The 19796-nt window shown below is 42.0% G+C and overlaps 1 protein-coding gene across 1 annotated transcript in view; it reads left to right on the forward strand.

The window, feature by feature from the left end:
* LOC117538314 overlaps positions 1–19350 on the forward strand; it is a 49493-nt gene extending 30143 nt beyond the window's left edge. Inside the window, exon 5 of the mRNA XM_034203919.1 lies at positions 19272–19350. Coding sequence (XP_034059810.1) covers positions 19272–19298 — 27 coding nt within the window. The 3' untranslated portion in view covers positions 19299–19350. The remainder of the gene's footprint in view (positions 1–19271) is intronic.
* The last annotated feature ends 446 nt before the right edge of the window (positions 19351–19796 follow it).

The following is a 19796-nucleotide window of genomic DNA, read 5'->3' on the forward strand; positions in this document are numbered from 1 at the left end:
CGCTTGTACCAGCCGATGTACATCACTGATGTTAACCTTCGGTAGGTCTTGGAGACATCGAGTGTAAAATAGTGCCTATATAATATCTATACGCTATCTCTCTCGCTATCTATACGCTATCTATCGCTCTTCCCTCTACCGCTCTACTGTAGACCGGAAGTTTACAACCGCACACCCAGCCGCCGGAAGTTGATAGACGCCATCTTGTGCAACTAGCCCATTGTCCTCTTTTGAATGCCTTGCATTTAAATGTAAACCCCCCTTCCCCCTGACAATACTTCTGATCTACCGGCCACCCAAACCCAATTCAGCTTTCATCCCAGAGATACAAGACCTTCTCACTACGCTATGCACAACCTCTGCCAATATTATCATACTTGGAGATATTAATATTCACGTCGACTCCCCCTCCTGCAACTTTGCCACTGAGTTTCTGCTACTTCTGGACTGCCTCAATCTCACACAGCATGTTGATGTCCCCACACACGCCAAGGGCCACGCGCTCGACCTGGTCATCACAAACTCCGCCCCCATCAGCAATCTGCTAGTGTATGACCTGGGGGTGTCTGACCACAAGACCATCTCTATGGAGCTGTTTTCCCAGTCCCCACAGTCCCAAGCCCAAACGCCAAATCCGCTTCAGGAACCTGAGGAACATCAACCCGGACACCATGACCCTGGACCTCCAGCATCTTTCTCCAGCCAACTTCTCATCAGTAAATGAGTCAGTGGCATATTACAACCAGTCCCTTAACAGTCTCCTTGATCTGCACGCCCCCCTCAAAACCAGGATGGTCACCTTCTTGCACTCAGCCCCTTGGTACACCGGCGAGCTGCGGAGAATGAAGACAGCTGGGAGTGTCCTTGAGCGGCGGCTCAAGGCCTCAGGACTCACTGTTCACCGGTAAGCCTACCGTGAACACCAGAAGGCTTACGCACAGTCCCTCAGAGATGCACGGTCCCAGTACTACTCCTCCATCATCAACAACAGTACTGGAAACTCCAAGCAACTCTTCTCCACCATAAACCACCTCCTCAAATCCCAAAGTCCTCTACTCTCCGACTCCACTGAGAAGCAGTGTTGCAACTTCGCCGCCTTCTTCATAAACAAAGTTGACACCATCCGCTCCATCCTATCTAGCCCCTCTGCACCTTCAGTTCCAACTGCTGACCCACAGCCTGGGACAACCCTGCCTCTTCGCTGTTTCACGGACATCTCTCAGCGAGAGGTTGAGGGCATCGTTAGGAGGATGAAGCCCTCCACCTGTGTCCTGGACCCCCTTCCGTCAACTCTGGTGAAATCGTACATCTGTACCATGAGCCCCATGATCACTAAGATCGTAAACCTCTCTCTCCAGGCTGGCCATGTCCCCTCTGCCCTAAAAACCGCAGTCATCAAACCTCATCTCAAAAAAACCTCCCTTGACCCAGGAGTCCTGGCCAACTACAGACCCATTTCCAACCTTCCTTTTCTCTCAAAGCTGCTGGAAAAACTAGTTGCTGCTCAGACAGTTCCAGTCTGGTTTCCGCTCAGGCCACAGCACAGAAACTGCCCTGGTCAGGGTCACCAACTACCTGCTGATGACGGCTGATGCTGGCTCTCCCTCTCTCCTCATCCTCCTCGATCTCACTGCAGCTTTCGACACTGTCGATCACGGCATCCTCCTTCATCGTCTACACTCCACCATCGGACTCTCTGACTCTCCCCTTGACTGGTTCAGATCATACCTCACCGGGAGAACAGAGTACGTCTCCTTGGGCGAGGCAGAGTCGGGTACCCACGACGTCACCTGTGGTGTCCCTAAAGGATCAGTTCTCGGCCCCACCCTTTTCACACTCTACATGCTCCCCCTTGGCTCTATCATCAGCTGACATGGAGTATCATTCCATTGTTACGCTGATGACACCCAACTGTACCTCAGGATCAACCCTACCTCATCTGTAGCCCTGCCTTCACCCACACTCACTGCCTGCCTGGAGGAGATACAGGCGTGGATGAAGCAAAACTTCCTGAAACTCAACAGCTCCAAGACCGAAGCCATTATTGTTTTGTCAGAGCCCCAAGTGCAATTCAACATCTGGCTCCAGTCCAGCAGGTGGAGACAGGGAGCCTAGGGTCTGTGATTCTACTGAGAATGTGGCTCGAAGGAAGAGTGAGTCTCCTATTTAATGAGCTAAATGCAACACACCTGGGAACACACTCTCAGCAGAGGACAAACAATTTGCTGTGAGAGAGGAGAGGAGACTCAGGGATTCGACCAAAGACGCTGCTGGTGAATATTTGTGGATGTATTAGTCTGGTTTAACCATGTTTGATTACATGTATTATTATTTCTAGTCTTATTAAGTAAGAAGCTAACATAAGATGCTGGAATATAATTTACTTTGTTGAGATGCAGTTACTTTTGATTAGATGTTAAGTTTAATTGTAAACTTGATTATGGAGCAGGAAAGAAAGTGCTTGTTAAAGGATGGCATGTTTTTTATTGAAATGTTTGTTTGCCTAAAATGAATGAAAATATGTTTTGTGTTAAAGGTTTTCAACCTAAATGACTAAATTAGTATCAAGAGGCTAACAATAAGCTGAATGAAGCAAAAAGGAATCTGCATCACTCAAATAAATAGGAAAAGATTCAAGTCTGAGTTGTCCCATGTGTCCTTTTGGAAAGAATCAAGCCATTTTTCAAGTTTAGGCAGGAGTCAATCAATCAAACCCAATCACAACTTGACAGTTGAAAACCAAGCGGAGCAGCCTGGGCCAGAGGATAAAAGGCTTCAGATGTCCAGAGAAAGCTGTTGACGCAGAGAAGGGAAACTGTGGATTTCCATTAGCTCAAAATGACGGAAGAAATCCTGGGGAAGACGGTTAAAGAGCTCAAGAAAGCAAGAACAAGTGCAAAAAGCAACTTCACCAGGCAGGCCAACTACCTCAACAGAGAAGCATGTAGAATGGTCGAAGCAGAGCTAAGGGAGGAATTCACCAAGCTGAAAGAGGGATTAAAAAAGGTTCTTGAAGCAAATGAGGACTGCATGGCTGGGTTGCAGGCAGAGGCTCAAAAGGCCGAAGGAAAGGAAGAAGAAGCTCTTGCAAAGCGGGAAGAGGCTGACGTTGGAAGGACTGCAGAGGAGGCTGAAGCCAGACTGGAAGAGGTGAGAGGCCTTATTCAAGATCCAGATCCAGATATGGCCGATATGAGCTCATCACTGCAATTGAGGAAGCAGAAGAAGCCAGTGAACAAGCTGGGAATGTGCCTGTGGAAGGAACCAACCTGGAAGGCTACGGGGTGCTCCTGACCATTCTAGAGAGGCGTATGAAGGAGGCCACCAGAGTGATGGCAGCTTGGGAGTGCTGGATACTCATAATGGCGAAATCAGATCTAGCTAGCAGAGTCAAGGACCTCAAAGCAACCAAGAAGAGACTTGAGATGAGGCATGTTGAATTTGTTACCGCACGCAGGATTGCAGCGGAGAAACTGCAGAAGTTCTTCCCAGAGGTCAAGCCCGACAAATTAAAGAGGCCAGAAGAAGTCAATACTCCTAAAGGGACAGAGAAGGCACATGGACTTGTCTGCTATGGCCTAAGGGAGATCGCCAAAGTGCATAAAGTCATCAGTCCTGAAAAACTGCAGAAGTTCTTCCCAGAGGTCAAGCCCGAAGAATTAAAGAGGCCAGAAGAAGTTGAGCTCCTCATAAGCCACAGGGAAGGAAGACTTGCTCCACAAAGAGTGAAGGTGGGTGGAGACCTTGGTTTGTGGGAAAGTCCACTGGGAAAAACAGTAGGCGGGGCACACCCAGAACTGTTTGAGGAGATTGAAGTGGCGGCACACAGGTCCAACACACACTTTGCTCGCTCCATGAGAACAGCTGCAGTCAGGTATGAGGAGATAAAGCTTCCAAAAGACAAACCAGCACAGTTGCAGAAGGAAGATATGACTGAAGTAAAGGTCACAGCTGCAACGAATCGTGAGTTCCTGGAATGGTGGAGGTGGGACAGCATTGGAGCAGCCTGTGAGCCTAAGTGTGGAGGATGTCGGTGTGGAAATTGCCAACCAGGAGGTAAAGAGATTACCCTGGCGGAGGAGAGAGAGCTGGATACAATAAAGGCAGGCATAACCTACGTCAGGCAGGATTCTCATATTGCATCACCACACTGGGATGCAAAATATCTCTGGACTGAAGACCCCACTTCTCTCCCCAACAACAAACGTGCTGTGGAGGCCACAGTCCTGAAGACAGGAAAACAGCAGAAGCGGGAGCCTGAGGGGCAAGCTGTAGATAAAGCCCAAGTGCACAAAATGGTCGAAAGAGCTGGTGGCTTATGCCTCAAACCATGGGTCCGGTCTGGTCAAAGTGGGAGGCAAGAAACTGCAGCAGCGCTCCTGGGAGGAGAAAAAGCAACAGCTGCAAGTAAAACTCTCATCCTCCCAAATCAGATGAGAGAGGAGGACAACAAAGCCCTGGGAATTGGGTACAGAGTGGAGGAGTGGCCAATAAGATCAGCTGGAGAGGTGGCAGCGCAAGCCAGAGAGAGTGTGGACAAGCTCCAGAGGAAGGCATTCTCAGCAGCCATAACAAGAGCTCAAGCCGAAATAAATCAAAGAGATGGCCTAGAAGACCCACAGGGAAACAGAAAAAGGAAGAGCCAATGGGAGAAACCTAGAGCCGATCAGACTCCTACCAGAAATCTCACAGGAAAGACAGTGAAGGATCCTGTGGAGGTGAAAAGATTCTGCAGCCTTCAAAAACGTGTCGGTGTCATAGCCTGGGTGTGGAGAGCTGCAAGGAAGTGGCTGGAGATTAAGGACCAGCCTAGGGCAGAATCAAAGTTGGAAGTAATATGGCACACAAGGAATCGAGATGTAGCAGTGGGAGATGTGGTGTGGCTAGCTGACCAAAATGCCCTGAGAGGACATTACAAACTGGTGAGAGTGGTCAGTGTAAATACTGATGGAAAAGGCATCGTAAGGGATGTAAATGTGAGAACCTTTCCCAGCTACCCAGTCCCAGTTATGAAGAATGAAGTCTGTGGAGGGTACAAGGGACATCCAAGCAAGATCCCTGCCACTATTCTTCATAGGGATGTCATCTTACTTCCCGTGGAAGAACAGGCGTGATTTGAAGGTGAATAACTGGTGTGAGCTCCTTGGGTTCAGGAACCAGGAGCTCTAGTGGGAGGTGTTTTGTCAGAGCCCCAAGTGCAATTCAACATCTGGCTCCAGTCCAGCAGGTGGAGACAGGGAGCCTAGGGTCTGTGATTCCACTGAGAATGTGGCTCAAAGGAAGAGTGAGGCCCATTCCCAAACCGCCCCCTACACCCTACCACTCCGTTTGCGCGTTCACGCGGAGGGTCCGCCATATTGAGGGCGGTTCCAAAGCAACGAGTGTGGAGGGGGAGTGGGCTATCAAGCCCTCAAACAGCGAGTCTGCAGCGGTGCTGACTTGAGACCGGTCTCTACCTGACCGGAGTCACGCTGTGTGTGTCCGTCAGGAAACACGCTGTTTACAAGTAGTTCCAGCAAACATCCACTGATAAATTGCGATGTTAACAACCTCATGATAACCTCATATGTTTTTAACTTATGATCATACCTGTGTTTAGTCTAGAAAAAGGTAAATGTGTGCATTTTATTATAAAGTTGTGTATATTTACAGACCGTTGCAAAAACTAAGAAGCTTTTAAACATCAGGTTTAAAACTAAAAGAGCTTTGAAACACAATGAAAGATGTTTGGAGTTTTATTTGAGTTATTCATTTAAACTTTTTGTCTAAGAGATGCTTATTTGAAACCGTTGTTACACACAGTTACAGCATTTCCTGTTTCTGCCGGAGAGAGGGGAGGCCGTCCCAAAGCTTGCTGCTGTATTTACTCCCTCCATCTGACAGGAGGGAGCCTCGTTGAGCTGCGAGTGTGGCTACAGACGGAGTTCACTCCATCACGGAGGGGTAGGGTCGAGGGAGTGGTTTGGGATTGGGCCTCCGTCTCCTATTTAATGAGCTAAATGCAACACACCTGGGAACACACTCTCAGCAGAGGACAAACAATTTGCTGTGAGAGAGGAGAGGAGATTCAGGGATTCGACCAAAGACGCTGCTGGTGAATATTTCTGGATGTATTAGTCTGGTTTAACCATGTTTGATTACATGTATTATTATTTCTAGTCTTATTAAGTAAGAAGCTAACATAAGATGCTGGAATATAATTTACTTTGTTGAGATGCAGTTACTTTTGATTAGATGTTAAGTTTAATTGTAAACTTGATTATGGAGCAGGAAAGAAAGTGCTTGTTAAAGGATGGCATGTTTTTTATTGAAATGTTTGTTTGCCTAAAATGAATGAAAATATGTTTTGTGTTAAAGGTTTTCAACCTAAATGACTAAATTAGTATCAAGAGGCTAACAATAAGCTGAATGAAGCAAAAAGGAATCTGCATCACTCAAATAAAGAGGAAAAGATTCAAGTCTGAGTTATCCTTTTGGAAAGAATCAAGCCATTTTTCAAGTTTAGGCAGAAGTCAATCAATCAAACCCAATCACAACTTGACAATTATAGTTGGCACCCCACACCAGGTTCGGTCATCCACCATCACCAGGAAATTACCCTCTCCTCAATAGTCACCAACCTGGGTGTGAAAATGGACGCCCATCTGACCTTTGAGGCTCACATTAAACAGCTGTGCAAGAACTCTTTTTATCACCTCAGGAACATCGCCAAACTCCGCCCCACACTCACTCTGACGCCGAGAAGCTGGTCCATGCCTTTGTCTCCTCCAGGCTGGACTACTGCAATGCTCTCCTCATCGTCATCATTGTTTGTTTTTTATTGCTTTTTATTAATTCTACCGTGTTGTGTAATGTTTTTATACTGTTCATGCTCACTGCTTGTAGCACTTCAGGATTTTAAGTGATTTATAAATGAAACCCATTATTATTATTATTATTAATAGAAAGCCCTTAGTACAAACACTGAAGGGATCTTCTGATCGATTTATAGACCTGGTTTTATGTCTTTGCACGGTACAGTGAAATCTTGTTCAGGGCTCATTATTTCTGTTTTTCAGGTTTGTCATTCTGAAGAAAAATTGTCTTGCATTAGTATGGTATGGGGTTCCAAAACAAAAACAGCTTTTTGATGCATGTTATTGTAACTATTCCTACTCCACAAAGGAAACACCACATTTCTCTTCCTTCACCTAATCCGCAATCTGTGATGGATGAAGTGAAATCTTATTCTAAATGGTTACCTACCCAACCCCCTGCAGTAGTGATAGAAGTGTTCAGATATGTGTATAAAGAGAAAATAAACAACTGGGTAGAAGTTTTCTGTTACAAGTTGAAGTCCTGCCATCAAAAGTTAAACTACAAAATAACTATATATACTTACAAATATAATGTACATTTTGTGTTAAAATGTATAAGAACGACTAGACCTATGTTATAAATGTCTCCAAGAGTAATCCCTAGGAATTTGGTTAGGGTCCTTGTGATAAGCATTGAAGTATCTGTAATCTTGTATATGTTTCTTGAGAGATAGTAAGCTGTCTTTAGGTATTTGCTGTGACAATCGTAAATGTCCCCTCTGTGGAACAAATACATTTAATGTAATTCTGATTTCCATGCTTTAATGTTCAAAAAGCTCTTTATTTTTCTCATACTGCCTGTGCTGCAGCACCTCTTTTCACCCTCTGTCTGAAACCTCTGATTGGTCAGCAGGTTTGCTCTGTTGTAATTGGTCAACTGCTTAGAGATGTCCTGCCCACTAGCAAATAACGTACAATGTGTTCGATGGCGAGCCAACATAAGTGGTACATAGTGATGTCATGATACGGAAGAAAAACAATCTATAAGGCTTAAACTATAAGAAAAACGTCGTAATTGAATTGTCCTTTAGATATTAAATACTGTAGAAGTCAAATAACCATTTAAATATATGATACAAGTACCTTAGAATTATACAGTGCTTGACTAAAATGTACTTTTAGCTAGTGGCATGTTCAGGCAATGAAGGAAAAAAATAACAGAAATTGCAATATTGATATAAATTAGAAACCAATCGGATCTCTCAAGGTCTTATCTGAGCGAAACAATATATTTCCACATATTCACTTCTTATTCATAGCATTTGTTTATTGCCCTATTTATACAGTCTTGACTTTTAGCCTTGGTTTGACTTGTACTGGCACAGCAGACATTAACTCAGCAATCACTATCTAAGAGCATGTATTTATTAATTAAAAGGACTTGTGACTGTTGAATAGAAGAGCTTCTGAATCTACAGACACACACAGTGGAGTTACTTCACTCCACTTCAGCTGCCAGGGACACAGAGTAATAGAGAAGGAGGCATCTGTGCTGTGTGTATCAGTGAAAGAGAAGAGAGCGTGTTTGTCTGGAGACATTTCTCACAATTATAATCTATATTGAATTACCCGCGGGAGCCGTGTAGTTGCTGGTTCCGTGCTTGCCGCTCTAAGACTTGTTTCTCTCTCACATACCAACTTTTTCCCAGTACAAAAACATACCTCAGAATCAACTTCTGTTATCATCAAAGTCAGTATTTGAAACCATTGCGTGTCTTCCCGTGTATTGACTTTCCTCCTTTGTTTCTTCTCCAATACCCCTGCTCCCCGCCATTTTGACTATATTGGGAGGGAGAAATCAATGATGACATACAGTTAAGAGAGAATCTAAAGCCTTTATTTTAGGGGAATGGTATCGCTTAAATACTAATGAACGTAGTCACCATTACTTTTCATGGCATGTGTATGCATCGGTACAATGCATGCATGTGTATAACAAAGTTCAATAAATAGACCCAAAAAACATAATATACCAAAGCAAATTCCTTGTATGTGCAAAGCTAGTTGGTAATAAAACCAATTCTGTTTCAAAAGCCAGGGATCAGGTTATTACCTGGATTATCATTATTAGGTTAGTGGATACAAAATAGCATGTTAATTCCAGGTATTTTTTCCCTTTTTCTCAGAAATTCAAATAAATTATGTTTGATTAATGTGGTTCCCTTGTGTTATTTTACAAGATTTATTAACACAACATTCTTCACTTGACAAACTGACGGTTTGTCATGCTGCTTCTTTCTTTCCTTCGCAGTCCCTTGCCCTCACCTTCTAGCTACTTCTCATTCAATATTGCTCGCACACTTTTAAATAATTAAGATGCAATAAATCCCACTGTCACATTAGTTTTTCAGGTTCCATCCTCTGCCTGTGGACTTTATATCTTCATTGTGACAGTGAGACTGCAGCAAAAATAGCCGAGTGGAATGTACAGAATGTTGGCATGCGAGGAAGAAAAATATGCTCCAAAGAGGCACTTTGGCATTGAAAGAGACTTAATTTATTGATTGTCACCCTTTTCAGAAATGCCATGCTCCTAAGCCAAACAAAAATCCATGACCGCCACTTCCTTCGCAGCTGATGGAAATGTTAGCAGAAAGGGTGGTGGGAAAAGGGGCTGGATGAAAGCGTCAGAAATCCACTCACCAACGCTTTAGTCCCCAGCTTTTCTTTGGCTGTCGCAGGTGATTTGTTCGGCCTTCACATTTGAACACGTACTCAGGGCACATGCACTGGTATGTAAATCCCTAGGTTTTTAGGAGGAAAAAACACCATAACTGCTAATGCATATAAATCTTCATTTAACGCAAACACACATGCACATTCATGGTGAGTCTGTGCTGGGGAGATAACCCAGAAAGGATTAACTATAACATGTTGGGCAGGGGAAGAAAAACACCAGTGGAATGTGTGCGAGTGAGAATTTGAGGGAAATAGAAACAGAGGTGGTTGTAGTCCAACACACACCACTGCCACAGGAGTTAGAGCTCTTGTCTGTCCATTGTGGTTTATGTAGGAGTCAAATTAACAGACCAACCCTCTTAAGTCATTACTCTCACACATCTTCAACAATGTACACATTTTAATAATATAAAAATATACCTAAAGAGGCCCTATTAAGCTTTTTTGGGTTTTAACTTTGTTGTAGTGTGTTATATAGGTTTTAATGCATGTAAATGGTCTGCAAAGGCTAAAAGGTCCCTCCAGAGGGAGTTTATCTACCACAACCCCATTACCCTCCCCCCTGCCTGCAACGCCTCAATTAGACTCCTTTCTTTACTTCATTAAGATAGTGACATCATTATGTAACACTAGAGCAGGGGTTAGCAACCTTTTTGATATGAAGTGCCATTTAAAAAAAATGTGATCAGTGTGCCAAATCCACATTAAGATTATCATTAATTGCAATTATGACATCACATCAACATTTCCAACGGGTCTGTAATTTTATTACATCAAAGTGCATAGCAACATTTAAAAGAAAGCAGCCATCTTTATGAAAACATTCACATCTGAGTTGAAATCACTAATCACCAATGATGATGATTAAGCACCAATCTTCAGCAATAAACTTGCAATGTGTTAACAGTAAATGTCAAAACGGGTGAATGTAACAAACAGAAACATGAGCACCAAGTAGGCTCCCATCCATATGAAAACATCCACTTCCGATTTATCAAACAACAGGCAGGATTTTTCTTTTTTATATTTAAAGTGGACCTATCATGCTATATTTGAACAATATGTTGTAGGGCCATACCTATATAAAGTATATAAATATAGTTTTTTTTTTCAAAATACCAAACAGATCCTGCATTTTAGCCATTCCTCATTTCGCTCTATAGAGTGGCGAAGTCCCTCCCCTTCTGGTGGACCTCCATGGGACCTTATTTCTGAAAATATATGTATTGAAGTCAATGGAGACTGAGAGAGAAAGATTATCTTTCCATCCCGTTTGAATTGTGCCACGAATTACACATATGATGTTTGTCAATTTAAAAACTAAAAAAATGTGTCGTAAAACTGTGAAGTAACAACAATTTTTGTGTGAAACTCTCAATGAACTACATCTCTTGCACAACAACACATGTCACCAAGATGGCCGTCACTACTGTCTTCAGAGTTGCCAACTCTCACGCATCTGGCGTGTGACACACGCTCTCACGCTGCCCAAACTATTCTCATGCCAAAAACAAGATGAACCGGCGATCGTTTTTGGTTGGTTATTTACAATGTTGAGTTGACAGCTGCTCAAGCTGTCGATCCGCTCCCTCCCCGACCCCACCACTCTTAACAACGTTAACAGACAGCAGAGCAGTGGGAGCCGGTTGGTCAATCCGGCCCGTATTGCGCATGCGCAGATCTAAGATCCAGTAGAAATGAAAAGTAAAAGTCTGCTGCTTATTGTTCTACTAGGCCAAAATAGAGTCAAAGAGTATATGAGAGTGAGAGTGCGTTAATTAATATATTTGGCGGTTTGGAGTAAGTCTGTAGATTTGTTTGTGTGTGTGTTTCATGTATAGGCCTCTCACGATAATTAATTTTGTTGGATACATTTTCCCGGAAATGATTGCGATAAACGATAATATTGTCAGCACCGTTGTATGACCATTTTAGACCACTGACCTAATGATAATATATAATAATAATTCAAGTACATCCTTTCAAACTGCTAGTCACATCCTCAATGGCAATGTATCGAGTTCATTTTTATTTATCGTACGATAAGTCAATTAATTGCTTATCGCGACAGGCACACAATAAAACAGTGGAAACAAACATGTGTTTGACTTTCATTAGTGAATGAAACGTTGTGCCCTTTATAGTCTGTGTCCAATATTGTGGATTGGTATATATTGTATATATATATCCTATATACAGTATATGCTAAGGTCCCGCTACTGACACGATAGCAGTCATTTAGTGCGCATATGTGTAATTAAACCCATGATATCAAAATCTCACTCCAGCCAGGTACCCAAAGTTGGCAACCCTGCTGTCTTGTCAAAAAAGGGATTGACTACCCTCACCAGGGGCGTCGCCTGGGGTAGGCATCCGGGGCTTTAGCCCGGATGTTTTTTCTTTAGCCCCGGACAAATTCTCCCTCAATAATATAATACATTAACCGTACTTTATCTAGAGGACGGCAGGATTGTAATTTCCCGTGTTCAGTGAATGCAACAGAGGCAAGACACCACCAGACCAATCAGAGAGTTGCATGGAAATAAACGTGTTTTATTGGCTGACAGGTACGTACCTCTCCTCTGTGACAGTGTTTACTGTTTACACTTTAAACTTTCAGCCGCGGACGCGGAGTTTCTGAAGATGGACATTAGACATTTTTTTTATAAAAAAGACGGCAATTCTCAAGTGGTGGCTCACACAACAACCCCAGAGCCACCACCTGAGCCAGGTGAACAAGGTATGTAAATATGTTATGTCAACATGTAAGCAAAGCATAAATTATAGCTACGTTGACGTTAGGGATGGGAACGATTAATCGAATATTCGAAATTATTCAGGTATTCGAATAATTATTCATGTTTTCGAATATGAGTTATGAATATTTTTATTAATTTTTGTTTTTGTTTTTTGGGAGTGATGCCTAAGTTGATTACATATTATCAAATTGAATAATTCAATGTATATATACGACAGTGCCATAGCTAAATGTGTTAGTTGATGTCTAAAGGTGTGTTTTGCTCCGCTCACCGGTCCCTCATAGCGGGCAGAGCTGCAGGTGCAGATCTCTCTCTCTCGCGTCCGGTTATACTTCACTCGTGTTTATGTCCAAATCCATCAGATCTAGCTAGTTCTAGCCAATGATATGGCTGCTGCCCCTCCCTACACGCAGATCACGCAGATTCAAACCTCATCTTAGGCCCAAATGTGGCGCAAATGCGCTCCGCAGCCATTGCGAGGTTCATGAGCGTGCTCCCCCGCCCCCTGTCAACACATGAGTGGCCAGCCTAAACAACAATAAGCGCTGCTTGGCAACCGTGTGTGGCGGCAAAGTACATAGACATTTTGACTGGAGAGATTTTTGCCGGTATTCAACATATTTTACCAGTCATAGTCTGGTAATTATTTACACTCTAAGAAGAGTCCTACACAACAGACATGGCGTCAAAAAGGAGTAATGTGTGGAAATATTTCGACCAGGTTAGTGAGTGCGGTGTAGAGGTCAAACTATGCCAAATTAAACTTATATATACATGCTAAACCTTGCTATACCCGCAACCTCCGTTCCAGCTGAGAGGGTCTTCTCTACAGCTGGGCTGATTGTGAATTGCCTCCGCACATGAAAGCTGTAGGCCTATAGCTGTCAAACTGTGATAGCCAGTTCAATACATTTGACAAATTCGACTTGGTTTCTACATTTATTTGAACATGTATGTATTTGTTTCCAAAAATTACTGAAAAAAAATTGGGTAATTTTTTTTTTTTTAATTCTGAAAAAAAAATTGAAACATTTTTTTTTACCCAATTTTTTTTTTATAGGATATGTACATTTCGGTTAACCGGTTAACCGTTTTTTTGGGGGTCGAATATTCGAATATACATTTGCTTTCAAATTCCCATCTCTAGACGTTACTTTGAATCGCGCGGGTAAGCGAAACCGTTGGCAAGTAGCTTTAGCTAGCCAGATATATTAAATAAACACTTTGTCATACAATCTAAATGTTGTGTTTTTTTGCATTACCTGGTGATTTCAAAGAAAGCTCTCTGGGAAATGTTGACTTACTGTCTGTCAGTGTTCGACATGAAGCTAGAAGCTACCTTACATTACACAGTTGATCCTGAGTCCTGTCAGTTAAAGTGTTTCATAGTTAGCTTAGCTAAGCATCAACCTAGCACTGAAATATATGGATGTTATGTGACAGTATTTCTGAGAAAAAGTCAGCTGCAATGGTGGCATAGTTGCCACTGCTTTACGTGTCGACAGCAAGTTTGAACGTATTTGCAGCAGTAAATGTGGCTGTTTGGCCACTGACGTTGCCATAACAACACCTGCATTTAAATGTGCAACCTCTTTTTGTGACAGATTTTTGCATGAAATTATCATTTTTCTGATTGATATTTCCTATTGACAGCTAGTTTCTATGTGAACATTATGAGATGGACAGCCAGCTAACAAGCTTTATATACAAATATTTCAGATCAAAGCTAATCCAGTGGGGCTCCTGAAAGGGGGCAAGGGACACTATGCTCCCAAATATTAAGCCTTGACCCCCATCTTAAAATTGATATGATCAAAAAATTATCTGCATTGTCGGAGGCCTTTTTTCCTCATTATCATGTCAAATTGTACAGCTTTCCTTAGTGTTGAATGCAGAAAGATGACTATATTAGAGTATTAAAGGTGGGGTAGGTAAGTTTGAGAAACCGTCTCGAGATCGCTAGAATTTGAAAATACACAACCGGAGAAAATCTGCCACTTCCTTATAGAGCCCCTCCTCCAACACACACGAACATGACCAATGAGGGCACGAGATAAGTTTGTGCCCCGATGGAAGGCTGACAGGCAGGTAGGCCATCCAGTTATTTTAGCCGGGCCGGCTCAGATGATTGGTCGTGCTTTTTACAGTGCTACGGCTTCCACAGATGACATTTTTTTATGGATTTTTTGTCAAAGCACTTAAGATAATCATTGCTATCGGGATGATAAGAGCATTCCATGGAATATAACAAAAAGTGTATCTCGAGCCGGTTTCTCAAACTTACCTACCTCACCTTTAAGTGAAAATGACTATATTAAAGTGTTAAGTGAATATATTAAGTAAATTACTCAAACTGCATTTGTATAGGAATGATTCTGTCCTATTGGCAGATAACTACTCTTAACAGTGATATCTACAAGAGGTTTCCAATGTAAATGTAACTATTTTCAATTGGTTAGTATTACATGTTGTGACAGTGTGGTGACACTCATTTTAATGAAGACACATTTGTGTATCTTGAAATTCATTTATTTGACAGAGCTGGAAACTGATTGACTTACATACTTGTTTGTGTTTACCTACACAGTCATCACAGATGAGCCAAACAGAGTAGAGGATGAAGAAAGGGGAACAGGAGAAAGGGACACACAAGAAGGAGATACAACAGACAAGAACAACAATGAACAGGAACACCAGAACAGACAAGAGTCAATGGGTAACATGACTGATTTAGGGACTGCAGATACAGGGCCAAGGCAAGTGAGAAATCACTGCTTTCCATCCAGCATGTTTGGCCAGCAAAAGAGATCATTTCAACCGCAAACAGCAAGTGATGAGGGAAGCAGCAAGTGATGAGGGATTATTATTTCCTCCTGCCATCCCTTTTTTCTGTTTAATCTGATGACTAACAACTTCTAATAATTTGACATAGTTTATGATTTAATTGGAAAATGAAGTGTTTTTAAATATTAAACCCGTTTCTGATTCTGATTCTTTGATTTATTTTTGAAATATGGGTGTTGAGAGATGTATCCATATCTCTTAATTTTGCTCTCAAAGTGCACAAGATTGATGCTTTTAACTTCAATATTTAAAAAAAATCTTCCTGGGGGACCCCAGAGGAAGTGAGTTCCCCCCAAAATAGCACTTTATCTCTGCTTATGTAACTCCGGTGTAGTGTCCCCTCGGCAACAGATCACTCAGAGCTGATTACTTTCCTGCATTTCAATGGACAGCGTATAAAAAGGACACGTGAGCTGCATTGCTTAAGAGATCCTCACATGCTATCTCTTTTACAAAATAAGTGTCCAGTCAACAACAAAACATCAGTGATCGTATAGTGGTAGTATATTTTTCACAAGCAATGTGAAACATTAAACTTATACAAACTGGTGTACAAAACTCACATACCTGCGTTGATCTACTGGAGTGTCTCTACTCTTTCTTCTCCACATCTCTTGTCCACCATCAGAGATTGCAAACATTTCAGAAACAGCTAGAGGTAGGGGACAAACAACTTGTTCGCTGGGCATGTCAAAAACCTCCCTGCTTTGATCAAGACTTTAGGGAGCCTTTCAGCCCCTCTAGCAAAGGGTCTGGAAAGCAAGCTTTGAAATTTCAGTACCATCGACATGCTTGTCCTGTTCCAGATACTGCTCTCAACCACTCAGGGCCTGCACAAATACCTGCAGAAAGAAACAATTGACTTGGTGCAGGCAGTAGATTACAAAACAGCAGTTGAGAACACACTGAAAAGTTACCGAAGTAACAAGAAAGCACATGAGGTCTATGACAAGACCAAGGCCCTGTGCAATGATCTTGATATTCCCGAAACTGTGACACAGAGGAAGAAGCGTAGAAACATGGAAGACTTTGTAGTCAAGGCATCATGTGGAGCAATGTGAAACATTAAACATAAATAAACTGGTGTACAAAACTCACATACCTGCATTTCAATGGACAGCATAAAAGGACACGTGAGCTGGGTTCTGGTGCTCAGATTAGCTATTGATGATCACGTTGATAAATCATATAAAACAAATAGCCAATCACACAAAAGACATGTTGCTGTGACTGTGAGCATTAAACAATTAACATTAAACTAAACAAACACAACAGTACGTTATTGTCCTTATAAAATAAAAACATACATTTTGTCCACTGAGATAATACAGGCACATTACCCTCAAGAGATCCTCACGTGCTATGAGAATCTCCCACAATCCATTTCCGTAACAAAGCTAATGTAGGCACACGTTTGTGACACCAGATGGCGCAATTGTGTATGTGCGTGTGGGGAGTCTTGCAGTAGAAAATTCGACTGTAGCGCCGCCACTGTGGGCTAAGCCCCGAATGTTTCCAGGTGACGCCCCTGACCCTCACAATCACCACAATGAAACACGTCCAGAAGAATGTCATGCAAAGCTGCCTGCCTGCCTTAAATTCTCTCTGAACTACCTGATCTTTTTAATGTTTAATGTCAACCATTTTTGCAGATAGCATGAAGTAGAAAAGATCGCCGATGCTAATGTAGCGTTAGCGTTAGCATTTCTCCCCCGGGCTTAAATGGTGTATTATAGAATGATCACACCGGTGTGACACTACTCTTCAAAGGGTTCACGAAATATGACTACTCTTACTGTTTAACATTTTGGGTTACTTAATTTTACTTCATGTTAAGGCTAATAAAATTACAAGGCTTGTACATATCTCATATTAAAAACATACAATCACAATGGAATGGTTCAATAGCTTTAACTTTACAAAAATACAAAAAATACTTTTGACTGTGCTCAAACATAAAAGTTTTCCCTTGTGCATAACTTCTAGTGTTAACATTCAATATCATTCTTCAAAATAGCAGCAATGGCTTGGTATCAGAACATTTCATTCTCCCTCCTTTCACAGAAACCGTTCTCATACCACGCTCAGTGTTAAGGCACTTGTTTTTACAAAATGCAAAAGAAACAAACTATTTTAGAATAGCAACGATTTATAAAACACAACATTTACTATATTAGAATAGTATAAAATAATAAAGAATACAAATAAACTATCTTGGAATAGTGTAAAGTAAATTGAAATGAAAGTAAATTGAAATAGATTCACTCCATTTTAGCATTTTAGTTTGTTAACTCTTCACATGATTTCATCATTTAAAGTATCACATCAGCTGGACATTCATTGAACAATCTCATCTCTGAACATCCATATAATTTAACATCATTTAAACTAACTCATCATTTTCATCAATATCTGTATACGGGGTGGGTCGTCCTGTTCTGCTAGCATTTGAAATTGTTCCCCCATGAGATATTGACCCCTGGCGTATTCCTGGTTTAGGGCCCCATTAATCAGTCGGTTTGCTAAATCGCGGATGCATGTTGAGCAACAACAACAGGACAGTGCTAATATCACGATCACACCTGAGATAGACATCATCCACTCAGTAAGAAATCCTTGTACTTCCCCAGCCAACCATCAAATAAATCCCGAGGGGGTTTTTCTCTATCCCACTGTTGTCTGCCAACTCCATGCTCAAAGTAGTGAGTCCCTTCAGAGCCTTGGTTACTGATCCATCAGGTGAGGTATTATTTGGGATGAAAGTACAACATAATGTTCCAAACATTTTGCATACACCCCCTTTTTCTGCCAGCAACATATCTAGGGCTACTCTGTTCTGCAAAGACATCTGGCTGGTCTTGTCCAGTTGCTCATGTAGTCCCCTCATCGCGTCCATGGAGTGGTTTATGAACCTCTGCTGATTGTAGTAGATATAGTTAATCTGAAGTCTCTTAAACACAGCTGAAGTTTTGTTAGTGATATTGGCATTTTCTACGAGTGCACAAATGGATTCGGGTTCTTCACGATGCTGTACCCCCCACCCAACCAGGAAAATGCCAATTGTGATGAACACAACTAACAATGATATTACAATTCTTATCCCTAGGGGGCCCCATAATTGTTCTGACTTTTTCAATGGCACTTCATCAATTTTATCCATGGTTATATCAGTTTCAGAGTTTAAAATAATGAGTGCAATATCAGTTGCAGAGTTTAGAATGATGAGTACAAAGATGAAGTATATAGAAAATAATAGGACAAAAATATTGGACTCTTTTTGAATGGACAACAAAAATAGGTTTCAGATGTAAAACAAGAATGGGTATTCCGTTTTAGTATTCAATCTATAAAACCAAAAGACAATTCGTCTTTTGAGCTGTTTCTATCTTAATATCTCTTGATTTGATTTTTATTCATCATTTTGTTCCAGCTCTGCCAAATCAGTCCTAACTTCCGAGAGCTTTCTGGAAGGTGCCGGTGCAGGGCGACAATGTGTCAGGTGGTGCCAATTTGCTCCTTTTTCTTTCTTTCAACAACTTCCCACGGTCCCGTCCACCTGGGTTCAGCCCACCTTCTTTTGTGAACTTTCAACCTCACCCAATCACCTGGCCGTACAGGAGTCTCTTCTGGTGTCTCGTCTGGTGTCTCTGCAGTTCTCTGAACCTGTGTAGACAAGACTTGGATAATATTACTCAGAGCCCTGACATATTCATCCACTTCAATGTGTCTGATGTCTAAAACTGGGCCACTCCCTCCTTCTCTAGGAGGCCCAGGCATTGGCCTACCAGTTAACAACTCATGGGGTGAAAGATGTGTTTTAGCACCCTCAGAAGATCTCATTGACATGAGTGCCAAAGGCAAAGCATCGACCCATTTCATGTTTGTGCCAACAATGACTTTTGTAATTTTCCCTTTTAATGTTCGATTTGCTCTTTCTACGATACCCTGAGATTGTGGGTGGTATGCTGACCCAAACTTATGAATTATACCAAAATATAACTCTACTTCCTCCAAGTGTTTGCTTGAAAAATGTGAATCATTGTCTGATCTTATTATCCTTGGCACTCCATAGCGGGGTACGAGTTCTGTTTTGAGCCATTTAATGACTGTCTTTGCATCTTCTTTCTTACAGGGAATGGCTTCAATCCATCTGGTATAACGATCAATCATTACCAACATATATCTAAACCCTCTGACTACATTGTCTGCTCCCATGTCTGTATAATCAATACAAATGTCTTTGAATGGGGCTTCTGGGACTGGATATCTTCCCATTGGGCTCTTGTATGGCTTTTTTACATTGAATGCATTGCACGTGTCACAGTCGTTTACGAAGTTTTCATCCATGTCCTTCATGTAAGGATGCCACCACTGTTGTTCAATGTCTTTTGTTGTTCTTGCTTTGCCTACATGAGTGGGACCATGTGATTGTTCTATTAGCAGGTGGCATAACTTTGCAGGTGCGACTAAACGGCCGTCGTGGGCTCTCCACCGGCCATCTACTTCCTTTGCTCCCTTCTGACTCCATTGATTCTGTTCATACACATTGTTCAATGTTTGATGTCCTTTGCATTTCATTACTGCCACTTGTGATGGCAACAGTAAAGATGTTAGCAGGAGTTGTAGCGCTTCAGCATGTTTTACTGGTGTCTTAGCA

The sequence above is a fragment of the Gymnodraco acuticeps genome, unplaced genomic scaffold (assembly GCF_902827175.1).
Source record: "Gymnodraco acuticeps unplaced genomic scaffold, fGymAcu1.1, whole genome shotgun sequence".
NCBI lineage: Eukaryota > Metazoa > Chordata > Actinopteri > Perciformes > Bathydraconidae > Gymnodraco > Gymnodraco acuticeps.